We start from the raw sequence: 20,061 nt of genomic DNA, 5'->3' as shown, positions 1-20,061 counted from the left end.
ACCACAGCTTGAGTTTTCCTGGCAGCCCGGTCTTGTTGATGCAAGCTATGTACATGATGGTATCCTTTTTTAGTTGTTTAAACTGCTCAGTGTCTTTGAGCTTGGCATCATACCATTGGCCCAAGCTCTTCACTGGCATTTCTGAAACAGTTGGGACAGGCGTTCCGTCAATATGAAATCTTTACACACTGCATCAGTACACGTGTGATGAACAAGTAAAAGACAAAGACTGCTTACCAGTTGCACTTAAATTCAGTTGGAAATGATCTATCTCATTATTTATTCTGAAATCTGAAACACTTCTTGCCCCAAGCATTTTGGATAAGAGGTACTTATCCTGGACTGTGTCATTATTCCTGTCCAGAATTATAGGAGTGTAAATCTCATTTCAGGTCCTAAACCTTCCCCAGTTTTGATGAAAAGTGACCAATCTGAAACATCGACCTGGTTTCTTTCTCTAATGACCTAGAAACTAGAAACATAGAAAAACTACAGCACAATATAGGCCCTTCAGCCCACAATGCTGTGCCAAACATGTACTTACTTTAGAAATCAATTCGGGATACCCATAGCCCTCTATTTTTTTTAAGCTCCATGTATCTGTCCAGGAGTCTTTTAAGAAAAAATCCTATCATATCTGCCTCCACCACCATTGCCGGCAGTCCATTCTATGCAATCACCAGTCTCTGCGCAATAAAAAAAAAACCTACCCCTGACATCCCCTCTGTACCTACTTCCAAGTGCCTTAAAACTGTGCCCTCTTGTGATAGGCATTTCAGACCTGGGAAAAAGCCCCTGACTATCCACACGATCAATGCCTGTCATCATATACACCTCTATCAGGTCACCTCTCATCCTCTGTTGCTCCAAGGAGAAAATGCCAAGTTCACTCAGCCTATTCTCGTAAGGCATGCTCCAGGAAACATCCTTGTAAATCTCCTCTGCACCCTTTGTATAGTTTCCACATCCTTCCAGTAGTGAGGTGACCAGAAATGAGCACAGTGGGGTCTGACCAGGGTCCTATACAGCTGTAATCTTACCTCTCGGCTCTTAAACTCAATCCCATGGTTGATAAAGGCCAATGCACTGTATGCCTTCTTAACCACAGAGTCAACCTGTGCAGTAGCTTTGAGTGTCCTATGGACTTGGACCCCAAGATCCCTCTGATCCTTCACACTGACAAGAGTCTTACCATTAATACTATATTCTACCATCATATTTGACCTACCAAAATGAACCACCTCACACTTATCTGGGTTGAAATCCATCTGCCACTTCTCAGCCCAGTTTTGCATCCTATCGATGTTCCGCTGTAACCTCTGACAGCCCTCCATACTATCCACAACACCCCCAACCTTTGTATCATCAGCAAATATACTAACCCATCCCTCCACTTCCTCATACAGGTCATTTATGAAAATTACAAAGAGTAAGGGTCCCAGAACAGATCCCTGAGGCACACCACTGGTCACCGACATCCATGCAGAATATGACCTGTCTACAATCTTTGCCTTCTGTGGGCAAGCCAATTCTGGATCCATAAAGCAAGGTCCCCTTGGACCCATGCCTCCTTACTTTCTCAATAAGCCCTGCATGGGGTACTTCATCAAATGCCGTGCTGAAATCCATATACACTACATCTATTGCTCTACCTTCATCAATGTGTTTAGTCATGTCTCAAAAAATTCAATCAGGCTCATAAGGAACGACCTACCTTTGACAAAGCCATGCTGACTATTCCTAATCATATTATGCCTCTCCAAATGTTCATAAATTCTGCCTCTCAGGATCTTCTCCGTCAACTTACCAACCGCTGAAGTAAGACTCACTGGTCTATAATTTCCTGGGCTATCTCTACTCCCTTTCCTGAATAAGGGAACAACATCTGCAACCCTCCAATCCTCTGGAACCTCCCCCATCCCCATTGATGATGCAAAGATCATTGCCAGAGGCTCAGCAATCTCCTCCCTCGCCTCCCACAGTAGCCTGAGGTACATCTTGTCCAGTCCCAGTGACTTATCCAACTTGATGCTTTCCAGAAGCTCCAGCACATCCTCTTTCTTGATGTCTATATATTCAAGTTTTTCAGTCCGCTGTAAGTCATCCCTACAATCGCCAAGATCCTTTTCCATAGTGACTACTGAAGCAAAGTATTCATTAAGTACCTCAGCTATCTCCTCAGCTTTTCCACTGTCACACTTGATTGGTCCTATTTTCTCACATCTTATCCTCTTGCTCTTCACATACTTGTAAAATGCCTTGGGGTTTTCTTTAATCTTGCTCGCCAAGGCCTTCTCATGGCCCCTTCTGACTCTCCTAATTTCATTCTTAAGCTCCTTCCTGTTAGCCTTATAATTTTCTAGATCTCTATCATTACCTAGTTCTGAAAACTTTCCTTTTCTTCTTGACTAAGTTTTCAACTGCCTTTGTACACCATGGGGTTCCTGTACCCTACCATCCTTTCCTTGTCTCATTGGAACGTACCTATGCAGAACGCCACGCAAATACCCCCTGAACATTTGCTACATTTCTGCCGTACATTTCCCTGAGAACATGTTCCCAATTTATGCTTCCAAGTTCCTGACTGATAGCTTCATATTTCCCCTTACTCCAGTTAAATGCTTTCCTAACTTGTTTGTTTCTCCAATGTTATGGTAAAGGAGATAGAATTGTGATCACTTTCCAAAATAATATCCCAGTGAGACTTGACTCCTGACCAGGTTCATTTCCAAATACCAGATCAAGAACAGCCTCTCCTCTTGTAGGCTTATCTACATATTGTGTCAGGACACCTTCTTGAACACACCTAACAAACTCCACCCCATCTAAACCCCTTGCTCTAGGGAGATGCCGATCAATATTTGGGAAATTAAAATCTCCCACCATGACAACCCTGTTGTTATTGCACCTTTCCAGAATCTGTCTCCCTGTTATTGACCCCTTATTGACCCCTTGAATTATTGACCCCTTCCTGTTTCAAACTTCCAGCCATAGAGACTCAGTAGACAATCCCTCCATGACTTCCTCCTTTTCTGCAGCTGTGACATTATCTCTGATCAGTAGTGCCATGCCCCCACCTCTTTTGCCTCCCTCCCTGTCCATCCTGAAACATCTAAAGCCTGGCACTCTTAAGTAACCATTCCTGTCCCTGAGCCATTCAAGTCTCTGTAATGGCCACAAATTATATCGCCAAGTACTGATTCACGCTCTAAACTCATCCACTTTGTTCATGATACCCCTTACATTAAAATAGACACATCTCAGATCATCGGTCTGAGCATATCCCTTCTGTATCACCTGCCTATCCTCCCAATATGTACCACAAGCTCAGACTGTTCACCTTCCCACTGAAGGACATCACGGATGTGATCAGAAACATCCCGGATCTTGACACCTGGGAGGCAAACTACCATACGCATTTCTTTACTGGGTCCACAGAATCGCCTGTTTGACCTTCTAACTAAAGAGTCCCGTATTATTGTGGCCTGCTTCCTTTCCCTACCCTTCTGAGCCACAGGGCCAGACTCTGTGCCTGAGGCGCGGCCTCTGTGGCTTCCCCCGGTTAGGCTGCCCCCCCCAACAGTACTCAAACAGGAGTACTTATTGTTCAGGGGGATAGCCACAGGGGTACTCTCTCGTATCTGACTCCTGCCCTTCCCTCTGCTCTCGAGTGTCCCCAGATGTCTGGTTTTCATTCAGATCTCTGACATCTGCAGTATTTTATTTTTCAGTTTCGGATTCTTCTTGGGGCAATCAGAGATTGCTGAGCCCTCTGAATTTTTTTTTTTCTGAATGCTCTCTTCAAACATTCAACTAGAATGTCTTCATAATCGAGCTCTTCCCCTGGGACTGTGCAATAATTTTCTCCTCAAATATCTGACCACTATTTGAGCACTGCATTTGCACTGAACCTCTTTGATAATGAAATGCATCTCCCAACTACTCGCTGTGTGCAGGATGATGTGGAAGGGAAGATTTTCTCCCCTGTCGGTAACTGTGTTCTCTCTTGTCTCAGTATTGTTCCCCAAACACCGCCATGGCAAAGTTTACAGAGAGAGATGCCAAGCAATGGTCTGGCCCATCCTTCCACATGGCATGCTCTTGCTCTGTATTGTCCTGTGTGACATGCGTAGGAGGTTACAGAACGTGAATGTGTAATGTAAGCCATCCAGAGTAAACATCTGATCTCTAGTCTCAAAGTAAAGCTTGCAGGATTTGATCTGACATGTAAAGTATTTATGGCCCGAAATCAAATCAAGTGCGGCATAGTTATAATTTGGCAATTCTACAGAATGACATAGCTCCTTAAGGTTGTTATAGTCGGGGATAGTAATGGGGACAAGCTCCCACTATCTATTAAATGCTCCCAGTGGTGTGCGTCTCAAATAGCCTCTGACAACCAAGTCCATCTCCTGTCCTTCACATGTGGCTTAGGTACTAAGCCTGGTGGAATTGTTTCTACTGACAGGGGGTGAAGGCGAGTTATTGGTGCCTTAAAATCAGACGCTCTGGGCAGATGGGGCTCATCAGCCGTATTTGGCGGCTCATGTAGGAGAAGGAGACTCTGATTTCAAACCTCTGCAGGCTTGTGGTTATATCCACTCATGGGGAAAGGCTTTGGGAGTAAACCCTGAGGGAAAAATCTGGATTTGAATTCCTTAAGGCAGCCCTAAGTTGAGTTCAACGCTGACTGGCAACTCCAGTACTGCCATTGGTGCCAAACTGTATTGTTTTCTGCCGTGAATTTGGATTCATCAGCTGCGTGGAGAGGCTGAACCTGCTACATGGCCAGAAGTTTGCTCTCCATATTGTACTGCCCTGGCTTGTGTATCACATAGACAGCTGGGTCGCAATGTCCATGGTTGACCCTGACCAACAGAGGGACTCTCAGAAAATGCTACACAGACTGTAGATCTTGGGACATGTTGGATTTATGTCTGTCACACCGAAGACAGTGAGCATATCTCCACACTTCCATTAGTCTTGCCTTGAATCCTTTCATCGTCCTATTTACTGCCACTGCACCATCTCTGATTGCAGGAACAACCCTAGCTTCTTCCTGAAGCCCACCCCAGGAATCCCTTCTGCACCTGGTCTCCAGGACTGTCATGTCCCTCCCAGTCCAGCTGCCTGCAACTGAGCTATTTTAGTCGCCTAATACCCTGCCGTGTTCGAGGTGCTGTGTACGTATTCACAGTGGCCCGTGTCCCTGCAGTCCACCCAGAATTGTACCCTTCTTCACTCTTCAGAACGTGTCACCACCTCCACGCCCTTTTTATTATGTGCCGTAGAAGATGTTGGATTGGAAGTGCAACTGGAGACGCACTTGCAAAGGTTGACTTGGATATGGGGTAGATATTGACAAGAATTTTGAGGATCAGAATAAATACGATGGTCGAAAGCCCAACCAAACCTATTGAACTACCTTCTCCGAAACTAAACGAAATTAGTTAATGGAAATTTGCAAAGAAAAATTGATTAGGTTGTTGACAATAAGATTATCTCAAATGTCTGCTATTTCAGTAGCTTAATTCACTATTTATCTTCAGAAGGTAAGAACAATACTTAGCAGGTCAGGCAGATCTGCGAGGAGAGAAATGGGTAATGTTTCACATGGAAGAGCTTTACCAATTTCTCTTTTTATTTCAGTATCTTTATTTTTGATTATTTTCATTCATTTGTCTCTCTGATAGGCCAGGGTGTTCCCAGCTCTGAAGAATACTGCCAGGGTAGGGTTGGCTGTGTTGGGGTGTATGGGAGTGTTTCCCAACCCTCTGTGGATGTGAGCCTCTGAACGAGTAGCTGAAAGTGGCTGGATGCATCAACACGCCAGGCACCCTGCAGAGAAACACCGGTTAACCTGTGGATGTGTGGTAAACATGAGTCAAGTGATTACTGCATTAAACTAAATATAAGACATGGGAGGAAGTAGGTCACTTGGTCCATCAAGTCTGTTCCACCATTCCATCATGGATGATTTATTATCCCTTTCAACCCCACTCTCCCCATGAATTTTGGTGCCCTGATTAACCAAGAACCTATCAACCTCCACTTTAAATAAACTGAATGATTTGCCTCCACAGCTGTCTGTGGCAACGAATTCCACAGATTCACCACCCTTTGGCGAAATAAATTCCTCTTCATCTCCGTTCTATAAGCATGACCCACAATTCTGAGTTTGTGTCCTCTGGTCCTCAATTCTCCTTCTGAAGGATGCATACACTTCACATTTATTCTATCTTGGCCTTTCAGCATTTAATAGGTTTCAATGAGATCCCCACTCATTCTTCTAAATTTCAGCGAGTTCAAGCCTAGAGCCATCAAACACTCCGCAAACTTCAACATTTTCATTCCCAGATTCATTCTGGTGAAAATCCTGTGGACCCTCCCCAGTGTCAGCTTTCTTAACTAAGAGGCCCAACACACCAAGTGCGGTCTAACCACTACCTTATGAAGTCTCAGCATCACATTCTTGCTCTTGTATTCTATTCCCTTGAAATGAATGCTAACATTGCATTTGTCTTCCTTACCAGTAACGACCTGCAAGTTAACCATTGGGGGATCCTACTCGAGGGCTCCCAAGTCCATTTGCACCTCTGATTTTTTAACTTTCTCCCCATTTAGAAAATAGTCTATGTATTTATTCTGTTTAACAAAGTGAATGACAATACACTTCCCTGCACTGTATTCCATCTGCCACTTCTTTGCCTATTCTCCCAATCCGTCCAAGTTTTTCTGGAGACTCCCTGCTTCATCAACATTATTTGCCATCTGCCTATCTTTGTATTGTCTGCAAACTTGAGCACAAAGCCATCAAATCCACCATTCAAATCATTGAAATATACCGTGAAGGGAAGTGGTCCCAGTACAGACCCCTGCTGAACACTACTAGTCACCAGCAACCAACAAGAACAGGCCCCCTTTATTCTGATTCTTTGCCTCCTACCAGTCAGCCAATCTTACATTTGTGCTAGTATCTTCCCTGTATCACCATGGGCTCTTATCTTGTTGAGCAGTCTCATCTGTGGCACCTTGACGATGGCCTTCTGAAAATCCAAGTAAACAACACCCACTGACTCTCCTTTGTCTATCCTGCCTGTTATTTCCTCAAAGAATTCTGACAGATTTATCAGGGAAAACTTTCCGTGCTGACTTTGGCCTACTTTATCATGTGCCTCCAAGTTCCCCAAAACATCATCCTTAACAATGAACTCCAACGTCTTCCCAACCACTGAAGTCAGGCAAACTACCATATCATTTCCTTTCTTATGCCTCCTCCCCTTAAAGAGTGGAGTGACATTTGTAATTTTCCAGTACTCGGGAAACATTTCGGAATTTAGTGATTCCGGAAAGGTGAAATTTCTTTGGCTACCTTTTTTTTTTCCCATAACCCTGAGGTGCAGTCCATCTGGTCCAGGTGACCTATCTACCTTCAGACCTTTCAGCATCCCAAGCAGCTTCTCCTTAACAATAGCAACTACACTCCCTACTGCCCCTGACACACTTGAATTTCTGGCATACTGCTGGTGTCTTCCACAGTGAAGACTAATACAAAACATTTAATAATTTCATCTGCCATTTCTTAGTTCCCTCATGAGTACCTCTCAGGTGTTGTTTTCCACCAGTCCAATATCCACTCTCACCTCGTTTACCCTTTTCATATCCGAAAAAAATATTTTGTATTGTCTTTGATATTTTTGGCTAGCTTACATTCATATTTCATCGTTTCTCTCTGTATGTTTCTCTAATTGCCTTTTTAAAAACCCTTCCAATCCTCTAACTTCCCACTATCTTTTGCTATATTACATGCCTACCTTTTTGCTTTAATACATTCAGCCACACTGGTTCATCCTCTCTAGAATATTTTCTTCATCTTTGGGATGTACCAATTCTGCGCCTTCCAAATTTCCCCTGAAACTGCAGCCACTGTTGTTCTACCGTTATCTCTGCTAGTGTCTCTTCCTCTCTCCTGCCTCTCTAATTCCCTTTACCCCACTGTCATACTGATACATCTGACTTTATCTCTCCCTCTCAAACTGCAGAATGAATTTGATCATTGCCTCTTAAGTGTCCCTTCACCCTGAGCACCCTGAGTAAATCTGGTTTACACAACGCACGATCCAGGATTGCCCTCTCCCTAGTGGGCTCAATCACAAGCTGCTCTATAAAGCCATCTTGTAGGCACTCTACAAATTCTGTCTTGGGACCTAGCACCAACCTGATATTCTTTTCTCCTGTCTCCCTGCATATTGAAATCCCCCATGACCTTTGTAACATTGCCCTTTTGACATGCCTTTTCTATTTCCCTTTGTAATTTATATACTACATCCAGACCACTGTTCAGGTGGTTGTATATAACTCCCATCATGGCCTTTTTAACCTTGCAGTTAAACCCACGAAGATACTACACCACCTGCTCCTATGTTACATCCTAAGGATTTGATTCCACTTTTTACCAACAGAGTCATCCCACTTCCTCTGCCTACTTGTCTGCCCTTTTGATATAATGTGTATCCTTGGATGTTAAACTCCCAACTATAATATTCTTTGGGCCATTACTCAGCACATGCCAAGGCTGTCAATCTCTAACTGTGTTTGAGATCTGTACCTTATTCTGTATACTACATGCATTCAAATATAACGCCTTCAGTCCTGCGTTTGTCACCCTTTTCAATTTTGCCCTCGTCTTGCACTGCAACTCATCCTACTAACTGCAATTTTGCACTATTATCTGCCTGTCCTTCCTCGCAGTCTCATGACACACTGCATCTAATTGTGCGCCAACTGCCCCATATTCAGCCTTATCACTCTAGTTCCCAACTCCCCTTCTTAGTTTATCCCCCTGCCCCACATCTCTAACAAATCTGCCCACAAAAATATTGCTTCTCCTTGTGCTCAGGTGTAACCTGCCCTTTTTGTACAGATCATACCTTCCCCAGAAGAGATCCCAATGATCCAGAAATCTAAAAGGTAAAGATCTGTTGCAAAAGGCAACATCTGAGGTGAGAGGGTTAATGTTCAACTGATACAGTGCTGAGCCTCTTCACCGTTTGGTTCATTGAACGCTGGTTCAGGAATGAAAGAAACATTGGCCTGTTTATTGCAGGTTCTGAACTGGGAATGAATGCCCGGGTTCCTACAGGAATTATAGATCGAGTTGCTCATGCGCTGTGTCATTCTGCGAGACTGGCATTGTGCCATCTCATTTGTCATCGTATTTGGGCTTTCAAGAGCAAACACCCAGTGCAGGTCCCACGGTTAGATATGCTTCTGAGCTTTACAGAAGGAACCATCCAGCCTGTGATCTGCCCCCTCCTGATTCCACTCTCCTGCCTGCCTTCTGCCCACACTTCTCTTTCAAGTTTGTTTTGAAAGCTGAAATTGAATCCACTTCCATCAGGCAGTGTACTCCAGATGCTAAACACTCACTGTATAAAAATAATTTCTTCATCTTGCTTTTTGATCCTTGACCCTATCACCAATCGCAGCAGTTTCCCTGCCTGTTCTGTCAGGCCCCATGTCTCCTCTCCAACTTCTCTGCTCTGCGGAGGGCAATTCCAGCCTCACAACGAGAATTCCTCATTCCAGGAATTAGAGTAAACTTCTACTGCATTCTCTCTGGGATATTCACATTCTTCTTGAATTCGAGGGAATAGAATTGGATGCAATAACTGGGCTAAGGCCAAGGAAATGTTCTGTGTAAGCTATGACCAGCAGAAGATTACACTGATCAATGCTGGGATGAAGTCGCTGAAATTGGTAAACATCTTGTCCTTTGTGAATTAAAACTCAGTAGGCAAAATGGGAACAGGCTCTTTCCAATTCCATTTCCCATGAACAGTTGGACCAATTTTGGACTCTTGTCCTATTTAATCCCCTCAAGGATCCTTACACAACTTTCTCTGTGCCCCAGCCCCAAAATAACCAATGCATCTCCCAAAATATCCCAGGACCCGAGGCAGTTGTTCTCAGAAGCATTTCAACTGTGGGTAGGTGTGATGCCAAGGATTTGATGTCTTGTTCCCAGCTGCTGTTGCTCCTCCACACCCTAACTTGTGAGCACTAGTTCTGTACAAACAGGATTCTCCTGTGCTCTTGTACTCCTGATACTGTCCTGCAGCTCTTAAACCCCAGAGATTCCGTACAATCTCAAAGTCCACCTTCTGTCCCTGCCTTAGGCTTTGTAGCCAAGACTATATAATAAAAGGGTGTGAGTGGGATGAGGTATCCTGTGAGACCTTTACCTCATTGTGGGGCTGGACTAAGAGTAAAAGATCTGGGACACTAGGAATGGCTCAGCAGTAAGGAGCTGGACTGTTGTGGAGGATATTGTTCTCACCATTCTGCCCACTTCAGATGAATCAGCCAATCACATACTCATCTGCACTACAAAACCCACTTTCCTGTCACTTCGACTGTTCCCGTCTGTCTCACTTTCCCCTGTTTGGCAGGAGTGATCATCACATGAGTTTTGTGAAAAGAAAAGACCCTCCGTAATGTTTGGCCATTGTGTTCAGTGGGATAGATTCTGAGCAGTTGAGATCAACTTGAGTCATCCTTGGGAAAGGAAGGTGTCTATGATTTGTGGATGGCAATTATCACCGACTTGGGAATGCTGCGGGACATCTTCAGGACAGTGCTCAAGGCACAATGGCCTGTTAGGGTCAGGGCATGGACTGTTCTCTAGTGATTGTATGGTGCCTCTTGCAAAGGCTCATAGACAATGAAGCACCAAGACCCGTAAAACCTCGTGCAATGGGCTGACAACCTGTCAGGAATGACTTCTGGCGAAGGGTCTTTGATCTGAAGAATTAACTTTGTTTCTCTCTCCACAGACACTTACCAACCTGCGGTGTATTTCTGGCACCTTCTGTTATTGTTTTAAATTTCCAGTGTCTGTAGTTGTCTGCTTTTGTCTCTCATAAGACGGTATAAAGCCACGTACTGTGTATGTCCTGTTGTCCTCGCCATATCGCCCATTACCTTTGCTAAATTCCCCACTGTCAACATCTTTTGATGACTGTGGGTCACCCACCATTGGTTAGAAGCCAAACTGGACCAGCTCTAGAATGCCAAGTGCAGCTGAGGCTGGTTACCTTCTGGGTGATTTGATCCCTTACACCACGAGGCCACTTCTTAAGCCACGAGCCTGAATTTTCCATTGGCGGAATTTTGGCAGCATATCCAACCATCCAAGCCAAAGCAGCACATTTGCTGGGCCAATTGTCTCCCCCATTGGTTCACCATGGCTGCAGAGAATATCAGGGATGTAACACAACTCTGCTCCCTCCAAACCCATGACCCCTCCTGCCTCACTACAACTGGTGCCAACAGCAGCCAAGATGCCGTCTCTTTCCAGATACGCATTGTCCTCATAGCTTGGTGCTCCTCGTGGAAGAGTCCAAGCCCTATTGGTGCTTCAGGGTCAGGAAGGGCAATGACCCATAGCCTCTGCCTGCCTGTGAGGAGGGTCTTGGTAGAGTTCTGTCATTCATGGTGGTGCTAATGGGGAGCTGCCTCTTGGCTGACATTGACTCTTCTCTATGCAATGAACATTTCTTCAATCTAACTGTTTAATTTTAATTATCATATTCTTTGCAGTTTAACAATCGATTTTCTGTTTGTATTTTAAGTAGCCTTTAAATACTTATTCATAACAGAGAAGCTCCCAGAATGAGTATTTTCTCATTGGCTGATTTTTACTAGAGCATTGAATAAGTATGTTCTAACTGGATTATTCTTATCTATGGAATTTTTCTTAGCTCTGTGGTATAAAAGTAGCTGTACGGTGGCAGATGTCATCTTCTTTCCTTCTTTAGTTTCTCTCTCCAGGTAGGAGACCTCTGCACCTGTTCCTTCCATGTTCCCTTTGTTCTCTCAACTCTTAATAAAACAATCCTGAAGCAGCAAGTCTTATGACTCATTCTGGACCTCTAAAACAACCTCATATTTAAATACCAGAATCCAACAAACTTGGACTGATTTTTCTCAGTATTAGTGTCCTTCCTTTGAGCTGCAGGATCTGCTGTTTTGGGCATTCTAAAGTCTGGTTTCACTTCCTCTTTCAGCTTCCATTGCCCCAAAGGATGAACTCTTCTATGGTTTCCTCAGACCTTGGCTGGGTAAGCAGTAGCCACTTTGTGGTGCCCTCATGTTCACTTGCGCTATGCAAAGGTGGGGATATCACAGTACTAGGAACGGGCTGTTCCGGACACTTGGTCTGATCCAGCCCAGGTGGGAGGTAGACTTGGCTGGAGGTCCCTTACAGTGTGGGAAGTATTTTACTGGGGGAATTGTTCGAGACGGGCCTGGTTAACCTTCACCAAAGCCCAGCTCACCTTCATGTGATGAGGTTGTAGTGTTATTGTTCTGGGCACAGGTACTCAAACGCAGTCAAGGTAGGCGACTGCCCACACCATTGCAACCCATGGGGACAGCAGATCAGGGATGGTGCTGGTTGCTTCCTGGAAACCTCATCAGGTGCAACCCTTCCACTCTCCACCCTCACCATCTTCTCACTGCTGGCTCTTCCTCCTTTCAAAAAACACCTTTTTGTTATCTGCCGCTACACTCCTGGTGAGTTATCCCCACTGCCCTTGCAGACAGGACAACTCTAACAAATCTCCAGGCTTTAAAGAGTGGCTGTTAGCTTCCCTGACCACTGCTGCTCCTGCTGGTTCCCCGGCCCCACACCTCCCACTGCTCTCCTCACCTCCTTCGCGTGGTTCCATGCTCCATCTTCCTCTCCTACCAGATCCCACCATCTCAGCAGGTCAGGCAGCCTCCGGAGAGGGGAATAAACTGTCAACGTTCCAGGCCAAGCCCTTCTTCTGGAAGGATCAACTGTTTATTCCCCCTTCCGTAGATGCTGTGTGTTACTTAAGATTTCCAGCATCTGTAGAATCTTTTGTCTTTATGATTTCACCGTTTGCAGCCCTGTAATCTTCACCTATCCCCTTCCAGCCTATGTCACTACCTCCACTCCCTTCCCCTCCCCTCTGCCAATCACCCTTCCTCACCCGGATTCACCAATTCCCTGCTAGGTCTTGTCCAGCGCTCCTTTACACTTTGCCACCATAGTCCAGTCCTGATGAAGGATTTGGACATGGAACTCTGCTCGTGTCCCTCCGCAGATGCCCCGACGCATCTTTCCTGCAGCAGTTTGCCATTCCAGGTTCCGGCACCTGCAGTCTCTTGTGAAAACGACAGTCTGCAAGTATCTCTGAGTGGCTGAGGCAGCGTCTGCTGGGTTTGGAGCAGAAGGAATTGCTGCAGTTTTGGGTCAAACCCTGCATCATCAAAAGTCTGTGTGCAGTCTCTTGTGCCTTTATCTCTGCTTTTGGTTTTGCTGTTTTTAGTTCTTTCGGTTTTGCTACCATTTTCACTGTTAGTTTCTGTAATTCTTAGTATTACTGTAATTCTCGCTATAACTGTGCGGCTGTAATCCTTGGTGCAGACTTGACTCTGTAACTCTTGGAATGGCTGCGCTGCTCTCATTCTCGTTGTAAATCTTGGCCCTGCTCTCTGAAAGTATCCAGTGCTTTTATCTGCCCGACTCACCCAATCAACTCAGCAGCGATCTGCACCACCCCGTTGAATGATCTGATGACCCAGTGATAGTTCATGGGGCAGGGCCTGGATCAGGAGCGACCTATCACCCCACTCACTCCAGGAGCCACAGTGTTAGGGATGATGTAGGGTAGGGGAGTGGTCTGTGTGGGTGGGGGTGTTCTGACTGGGGAAACGGTGGGTGGGGTGGATGTCCCAGGCTCTGGGAGCAGTGGACACCTTGGGGTGGGATGGTCAGTATGGGTGGACTGGGGTGAGGATCTGGACAAATGACAGTGACCCACCCCCACCCACCCGGATGGTAGTGCAGTGAGGACTTGCTGTTCCCTCTGACCTGTCCCTGTCCCTCCTCCCACAGGCGAGGGGCTGCTCATCAGCCAAGGGGAGAGATGGGCTCGCCATCGCCGGCTGCTTACCCCTGCCTTCCACTTTGACATCCTGAAGCCCTACGTCAAAATCTTCAACCAGTCTGTTAACATCCTGCACGTGAGTCCCAGGCCGGTGATGGGGTGGGGAGAGGGTGGCAACATGGCAGGGACGGATATGGGATGAAGGTGGAGGCGAGGGATGTAATGCGAACACACTGTGTGGGTTTGATTCATTACCTTGGTGTGAGGTTACCTGCAGCCCAGCCACAGATGTGAATAGTGGAGAAAGAGAGAGTGTATCAGCGTATATGTGTGTGTATCAGTGTCTGTTTATTTTTTTTACCTCTCTCTCCCCCCCCTTATCTGTGTTTACCTGTATATGTATCAGTGTCTGTTTATATATCTCTCTTTGTCACTCCCTTATGCCTTTATCTGTGTCTCTGTACACCTGTGTGTGTATCAGTGTCTGGTTGTCTATATATCTCTCTCTGACTCTCTGCCTGTCTCCGTCTCTCTCTCATACCTTTATCTGTGTCTCTGTACACTTGTGTGTCAGACTGTTCAAACATTTTCCCCTCCTTCACACAAACTCTTGAGAATCCCAATCTCTCCTCGTGAGATACTGGAAGTCTGGAAATCGGCAACTTCAAGTGGGAGGACTTACCTGCATTTGGAATGGCAAGGATAGATCTTGTGTGTGGAAAATCTTCTCCGATGAATGTGATGGTGTTTGGGACATCAGTGAGGATTGTGAGGGCAGAGATGTCGTCTATATGGAGTTTTTATGGTCTTTGATGAGGTTTGACATTGCAGGCTGGTTTGAAAGATAAGATCACTTAGGCTCCATGGTGAGCCGGGCAAGCGGATATAAAATTTGCTTCGTGGTAGGAGGCAAAGGATGGTGGTAGAAGCTTGTTTTTCCAGGTCAGAGATCTGTGAGCAGTGATGTGCCACAGGTAACGGTGTAGGGCCACTGTGCTGTGTCATGTGTTTTAACTATATGGATGAGAATGCGAGTCATATGATTAGGAAATTTATGGATGGCATTGATGGTGTAGTAGATGTTGATGATGGTTGTCTAAGGTTACAAAAGGATTTGGATCAACTAGGAAAGTGGGCCAAATAAAAGCTGATGGAATCTAACTTAGACACGTTGGAAATGATGAATTTTGATGAGTTAAACCAGTGCACAGCAACTATACACAGTAGAACACAGAGGGAAGGGCTGGGCTCCAAGGAGTGTTATAGAACAAGACCCAGGAGTAATAGTGCACTGTTCCTTGAAAACAATGACTCAGGTTGACGGGGTGGTAAAAATGGCAGTTGCCATTTGGCTTGTCTTCACTGAATGAGGCAGTGAGTACAAGAGTTGGGATGTCATGTTACAGTTGTACAAAATGTTGGCAAGACCGCACCTATAGGCAGATCTAGTCGCCGTACCAGAGGTAGGATGTTATTAAGCTAGAGTCGGCCCAAAAAAATTCACCAGGATGTTGCTGAGATTGGTGGAATTGGAAAGGACGGTCTATGATTGTTTTCCATGGATTGAAGGAGGCTGACAGGTGACCTTTCGGAGGTGTATAAAGTCTGAGGGTGAAGGTGAATGGTCTCTATCCTGATCCCTAGGCCAGGAGATACTAAACTTGGAGAGTTTGACTTTATGGTGAGAAGGGAAAGGTTTAAAGGGGAACTGAAGGGCAACTTCTTTACACAGAGGGTTGTTGGTGTATGGAACGAACTGCCAGGGGAAGTAATTGAGGCAGGCACACTAACAACATTTAAAACACATTTGGACAGTGGATAGGAAAGGATTAGGGAGATGTGGGCCAAATGCAGGCAAATAGAACTGACCATCTCGGGAGGCACCTTGGTCGGCACAAATTAGTTAGGCTGAAGAGCCTGTTTGTATCCCTTGTGCACAACTACAGCCAGCTCTGTCCTGTATTTAATATTTAAATAATATGAGTATATATTGTTTAATATTGCATTTTAATATCTATCTTGGATATTATATATATCAAACAATATATGATTTGATTAAACATTCTTGTTCTTTAAAATCTTTCATTATGGACTATATGTATAAATATGTGAACTACATGTCGTCATGCTACAACGTGATGCGTGTGCACCTCACTTAAAGTAAACTCAAAGTTAGACCCACATTACTGGACGCCTGTGTTTTCCTTTGAATTAGTTTAATGTTTGAAGTTACAAAAGACAACTGGGTCAGTTTGAACGCCAGCAGAAGCCAACATTGAAATAACCAGCTGCAATTCTCTGTCCTCTGCACTGCGAATGATCGCATGCGTTCTGCCTGTCCCATTCTTGCCTACTCACCAGCTTGCCCGTAGTCCCCAGCTGCCTCTTTACAATGCCCTCCCTACTCGGCATCACCCTGCCACCCCAGTTTAGTCACCAGACTGGGTTGTATAATGTCAGGTCCTGCAGCCAGACTGATGTGGATCAGGAGCAGCTGAAGTTTGACCTGAGAGAGCACATCCACTCCCCTCCAGCTTCCACCTGTCGGTCCCATGGGTAGCTGCTATTGCCTACAGGAGGCTATGTGGGCTGCACCTTAGGAACTGCTTCAGTAGGTACTCTGCATCTCAACTCTAGTCAGCACACTGCTCTGCTGCCTTCGTGATCCAGCTCTGGGCTGGTGTGCCCTCCTCCGTGGATCGGTGTGCCCCCTGGGCTGCGAGCCAATGGTCTCTGTTTTGTTTCAGAACAAGTGGTTCCGGCTGTTATCGGGAGGGGTGCCCTCCCTGGAGATGTTTGACCACGTCAGCCTGATGACCCTGGACAGTTTACTGAAATGTACCTTCAGTTTTGATAGCAACTGCCAGCTGTGAGCAGGGGTGTGGGCGGTGGGGAGGGAGGTGAGGGTGGGATGTGGGGAGTGGAGTGAGTGGGAGTGGGTTAAGGTTGGGGAGTGGGGTGGACGAGGGTATGAGTAAGGGAGGGGTGTTGGTGTCAGGGGGTGATGGGGTGTGTGTTGGGGATGATCTGGGGGTAGATGCGGGTTGGGTTGGTGAGATGGTGAACTTGGGGTGGGAATTTGTTGGGGTGGGGTGGTCCAATGGGGATGGGATGTGGGGCTGTGCAGTCATCAGCAATGAGTCCCAGCGGACGTCAGTAGTGGGACCTCTCCCTGCCACACTGAGTCTCTGGGCTATGGGAGTTGGGTGGCAGAGACTGGTTAGACAACCCGAACCTCCCCACCACTGGCATCTCCAAACCTGCACATCCTCAGTGTGTGGTGAGTGGTTACTCCCCATAATGGACTCCATCCCAGAGTGTACCTGGGAATGAGTTTATCATTGTGACATGAAAACCTGTGCTGTCCATGCCATCCATACAAATAATTTCATATATTAGTATATTGAGGTAGTGCAAGGGAAAATCAATAACAGAATGCAGGATAATGTGTTCCACTTGCAGAGAAAGCACAGTGCAGACAGATAACAAGGTGCAAAGTCATGGGATGTACAAAGCACTTGTTCACAGTAAGATCCCATAAGATTCTGACCAAATAATCAGTAATTCTTAATAAGTTTGATTGAGAAGTAAATCCTGGTCACCGCCTTGGTGACAATGTTCCCTCATCACTTGGAGACACATTCAGAATCAGTACGAGGTTAACCATCAGAGACATTGCTGTGAAATCTGTCGCATGTCAGCGGCTGTAGCGTGTTCCTGTTCCATCTGGGAGAGGCAAGGGGAGAGATCCTGCAGGAGAGGAGATGGGGCTGGGTGTTTCTCCAGGAACCTATCACCTTCACCCCTCGTTCATCACCCTATATCTCCTGCTCCTTCTGCTGCCCCGCAGGCAGTCGAGCAACTACATTAGAGCCATCTATGAGCTGAGTACGTTGGTGGTGAAGAGGGAGCGGTGCCTGCCGCATCACATCAACCTCATTTACAAGTTCACGGCTGAGAGCAAGCGGTTTGACAGCGCCTGCAACCTGGTGCACTCCTACTCGATGGGCGTGGTCCAGCGTCGCCGGGAGATCCTGAAGGATCAGGAGGCGGAGACCTGGTTTAAATCCAAGCGTGGCAAGGTTGTGGATTTCCTGGACATCCTGCTGCTGTCAAAGGTGAGGCCTGGGCCGCTGCGACTGACTTGTCTCAGCTTCTACGCACAGCCAGGGGTCGAGGGTGTTTCTGAGCTATTGCATTCCTTCCAGAGGAAAGCATGTTACAAAGGGAACTCCAACTAGTGGGAGTCTAACTGCTATTTTGCTATTCATAAGACTATAAGATATAGGAGCAAAATTAGGCCATTTGGCCCATTGAGTCTGCCCTCCCTTTCAATTGGGGCTGACTTTTGTCAACCACTTTCTCCTGCCTGCTCTCCATAACCCTTAGCCCCTTTACCAATCATGAATCTATCAATCTCTACTTTAAATGTACCAAATGACCAGTCCTCCACAGATTTTCATCCCTTTAGCTGAAGAAACTTCTCCTCATCTGTGTTTTAAAGGGAGGTTTCTTTATTCCAAGGCCACATCCTCAGATCCTAGACTCTGCTTCTCATGGACACATCCTCTTCATGTCAACTATATCCCGTATTCATTATGTTTTAATGAAGTCCCCCCCATTGATCCTCCTGAACCCCACTGAGTGCAGGCCCAGAAACATCAAATGCTGCTCAATCTGCCCGAATCCTTCACCACCAACATCCACCATCACCATCAGATATAAACTCGCTCCACAGCTACTCCAGCTACAAGAGCAGCTCTGAGGATGGGATATCTCTCTATAGATGAGCAGTGGAAAACCTATTGATTGGCCGCATTAAGGCGTGGTATGGGAACAACAATGACTTTGAATGGAAAATTCTACAAAAGCTAGTGGGTTTGGCCCAGTACATTATGGGGAAAGCCCTCCCAACCATTGAACCATTTACATGAAACGCTGCTGTAGGAAAGCAGCATCCATCACCCTCACCACCCAGGCTGTGGTGTTTTCTCGCTGCTGCCACCAGGCAGAAGGTAGGAATGCCTGAGGTCTCACCCCAACATGTCCAAGAACAGTTACCACCCTTAACTGTCAGGCTCTTGAACAAAGGAGGATAATTACACTCATCTATTGAGATGTTCCCACAACCAACAATCCCACGTTAAGGTCTCTTTATCTTGGTATTTCAGGCTCTCGTTATTTATTGCTTTTTATTTATAGTTGCATTTCAGCTGTTTGTTGTCTCCTCTGCTCTTGCTTTCATTGATCCTGCTTACAGTTACTATTCTATAGATTTGCTGAGTATGCCCACACTAAAAAGAATTTTAGAGTTGTATGTGGTGACCTGTATGTACTCTGATGATACATCTTACTTTAAAACTTCGATCCTTCTGTGAGTGACTCACTTCCTTTTCCCCCAAACACACGAGTGGTGTGGTGGAGCACTCTCTGCCGTCAGCACAGAGTGGCTGGAGTGTGCCGTGTCAACACCGTCACCAACAGCCTCTGCTCCGTCACCACCTCTCGAATCCGTGGCCTCTGCCACTGAGGAACACAGAGGCAGCAGATTATTATTATTAGTTTATTATTGCCACGTGTACCAAGACGCAATGAAAAGTCTGTCTTGTAGACTGTTCATGCAGATCTAGTCGTTACACAGTGTATTGAGATAGAAAAAGGTCAAACAATAACATTGCAGAGAAAATACAGAGCGGATAAGCAATAAAGTACAAGATCTGAAGACTTTAACACATTGGATCAGAAGTACTCCAGTCAACCCATCAAGTCTGATGCAGAATTGAGAGGGATTTATTACTCTTCTCACTCCCATTTCCTGCCTTCACCCCCTAACAGTTGACACCCTGACTAATCAATAACCGATCAACTTCTGCATTAAATATACCCAATGATTTGGCCTCCACAGATTCCCCACCCTCTGGCTAAAGAAATTCCTCCACGTTTCTGTTCTAAGGGAATGTTCTGCTATTCCGAAGCCGCACACTCTGATCCCAGACTCCCTACTGTAGGATACATCCTCTCCATGCCCACTCTATCTAGGCCCTTCAATATTTGATAAGTTTCAAAAGATCCCCTCTCATTCTTCTAAATGAGTACAGGCCCAGAGCCATCAATCGCTCTTCTTACATTAACTCTTTCATTC

General features: G+C 45.8%; 1 protein-coding gene across 3 annotated transcripts in view; it reads left to right on the top strand.

The window, feature by feature from the left end:
* Positions 1 to 20,061, top strand: part of LOC134339404 (ultra-long-chain fatty acid omega-hydroxylase) — a 67,057-nt gene that overhangs the window by 37,359 nt on the left and 9,637 nt on the right. For all 3 annotated transcript variants that reach the window (XM_063035868.1, XM_063035867.1, XM_063035869.1), the window contains 4 exons: positions 12,069 to 12,122; positions 13,928 to 14,055; positions 16,667 to 16,788; positions 17,770 to 18,037. In XM_063035868.1, coding sequence (XP_062891938.1) covers positions 12,069 to 12,122; positions 13,928 to 14,055; positions 16,667 to 16,788; positions 17,770 to 18,037 — 572 coding nt within the window. The remainder of the gene's footprint in view (positions 1 to 12,068; positions 12,123 to 13,927; positions 14,056 to 16,666; positions 16,789 to 17,769; positions 18,038 to 20,061) is intronic.

The sequence above is a fragment of the Mobula hypostoma genome, chromosome 29 (genome assembly GCF_963921235.1).
Source record: "Mobula hypostoma chromosome 29, sMobHyp1.1, whole genome shotgun sequence".
Lineage (NCBI taxonomy): Eukaryota > Metazoa > Chordata > Chondrichthyes > Myliobatiformes > Myliobatidae > Mobula > Mobula hypostoma.
The sequence above is the reverse complement of the archived record's forward strand: the minus strand, read 5'-3'. Positions and strand labels throughout refer to the sequence as shown.